The sequence below is a fragment of the Sorghum bicolor genome, chromosome 3 (genome assembly GCF_000003195.3).
Source record: "Sorghum bicolor cultivar BTx623 chromosome 3, Sorghum_bicolor_NCBIv3, whole genome shotgun sequence".
In the NCBI taxonomy this organism is placed as follows: Eukaryota; Viridiplantae; Streptophyta; class Magnoliopsida; order Poales; family Poaceae; genus Sorghum; species Sorghum bicolor.
Genome location: NC_012872.2, coordinates 13,357,938 through 13,359,953, shown reverse-complemented (window position 1 = coordinate 13,359,953; position 2,016 = coordinate 13,357,938). Strand labels below are relative to the sequence as shown.

The 2,016-nt window shown below is 47.9% G+C and overlaps 1 protein-coding gene across 1 annotated transcript; it reads left to right on the top strand.

Moving 5' to 3' along the window:
- Window positions 1,042-1,774, top strand: LOC8078144. The gene has a single exon (XM_002457652.2). It carries the CDS (start codon window positions 1,250-1,252, stop codon window positions 1,508-1,510), a length of 261 nt encoding a protein of 86 aa, XP_002457697.1. The 5' UTR covers window positions 1,042-1,249; the 3' UTR covers window positions 1,511-1,774.

Below are 2,016 nucleotides of genomic sequence, written 5' to 3'. Positions count from 1 at the left end.
ATAGTCTTTAACAGAGTATCTATATATGGAAGACCTATTTGGGTATCAGGAGAGACATAACCCAGTATTCTCTCTACTCGAGAGCTATTTGCAGGAAGTTCTCTTTTGGATCTTGTTATTGGAGAAGATTAAAAATAAGTATAGAACATTTTGCCTGTACTTCAAATGAGTCTTGTATTTTGGGTAAGGGTTGTTGCAGAACCTTTTAGTCTTGACGATAAAAATATGTTATCAGTGCTGCTAGTATAGCAAGGAGCTTATTATTAGGTGGTGTAACTTTTGGAAGTTTCTGCCGCGCTGCAGCCAACCGGAGGTCCTCGCGCCCAACAACTCCAGGAATCCACGGGCAAACTTATATGCGTCTTGACTCCTGCGAATAGTAGTGATGGACCAAGATTCTGAGTCTGAACAGAGTATGGTACTTGGTCCGTCCATCCTCTTTCTTAATCTTGGCACTGCTGTTGTTTAAGCTGTTCAAATCGAGTGCACTACTAAGTACTAATACAGCAGCCTGCATGTGCAATATATTTCAACTCCGATCCAGCGTACGTTCCACTCCTATTGTCAAATCCTAGCTGAAAGGCCGTCTCTGTTCGTTCGTCACTGCTCACGGCCGGTAGCTCTGCCCAACTCGATCTTTGCATGCCAACGTGTGTGCTCAAAAACACGGTTGCGTGCGCTGCTAAAACGTACACGTGCGTACAAGTTAGTAGTATCCAAGTCATGGATCCATGGCCTCAGCTCCGATCCGCACACCAGCATGCACTAGAAACATCGATCGATATGATGGGTTCAGTCACCTTTGGATTGCTTCCTGCAATTCAGTCTTGATATACACTAGCCAAAGCTTTGCTTGTCAGTAATTTCTGGTTATTAAACAAATGGCGCCGGATTACACGGCCCGCCCAATGAATGGCCAGTCAAAAAGAGCTAGCTGCTAGCCCAGGAATCACCGCGATTAATCATACAAAGCTGCTGCCTAACCCCAAAGCATGCATATCTCCTTCCGTACTACCAAACCCCCTAATGGCTCTAAACAAGTCTTGCCGCACGCGTGCGTGAGGTTGGGTGGGGGTTCAGTCTCCTAATCTCCTATAAATACACGACACCTGATCCCCATAACGCTAACCAGCAGCCAAATCCTGTGTTGCAATTTGCGAGAGATAAGACAGAGATAGAGTGAGCCTTTTTGCATCCAATTTGTGCTGTAGCTTGCTGAGTGGCATATATATAGTGTGGTACGGCGTCGATGGGGAGAGGTAAGAGCTCCTTTTTTGCGTCCCTGTTTGGGTACAAGAAGCAGGGCTCCGGCGGGAGGCAGGAAGAAGCAGCGGCGGCGGCGAGGCTGCCGCCGCAGCGGTACAACCACGGGACAAGGGTGCGGCCGAGCGATGACGACGACTACTATGGCCAGAACTGGTACGCCGATCGCGACATCAACCGGAGGGCCTCTGAGTACATCGAGAGGGTGCACCGCGGAATGCAGGCCACCAGCGAACAGGACGAATAGGCTGCAGGCGGGGCGTGCGTGCGTGCGTGCATGCTGCATGCAGACGCATGCGCCCGCATGCATGCATGCATGCATTCCGGCCGCTCGGCAAGCATGAATAAGAATGATTCAGCGAATCGTGTTGTGTGTGAGGTTGTCTCTAGACTCTAGTCTCTACTGGATTGCAGGATTGGTTTTGTTGTTTTGTTGTTTTTGTCAGTACTAATCTGTACTATCTAGCTATATCCAGTGTATGATAATATATAAACTGATATGATAATGCCACTTCTGAAAGTCGAGCACCAATTCTCATGGAGTGTTTTTCATTCCGAGCGAGGTTATTATCTGTTGAATTCCACAGCTCCTAATATATACGCCTCTACGAATAAGTGCTTTGGGCCTTGGCTCCCAAGATAAAGACGTTTTCGCTAGGGTCTGGGCGTTTGGCCTTAATTTAGATAGCTTCTTGCGGACTTTAATTAAGTGGCATTTGGCTTTACACTATCGGCTGGCTTTTTGCCGAGCGT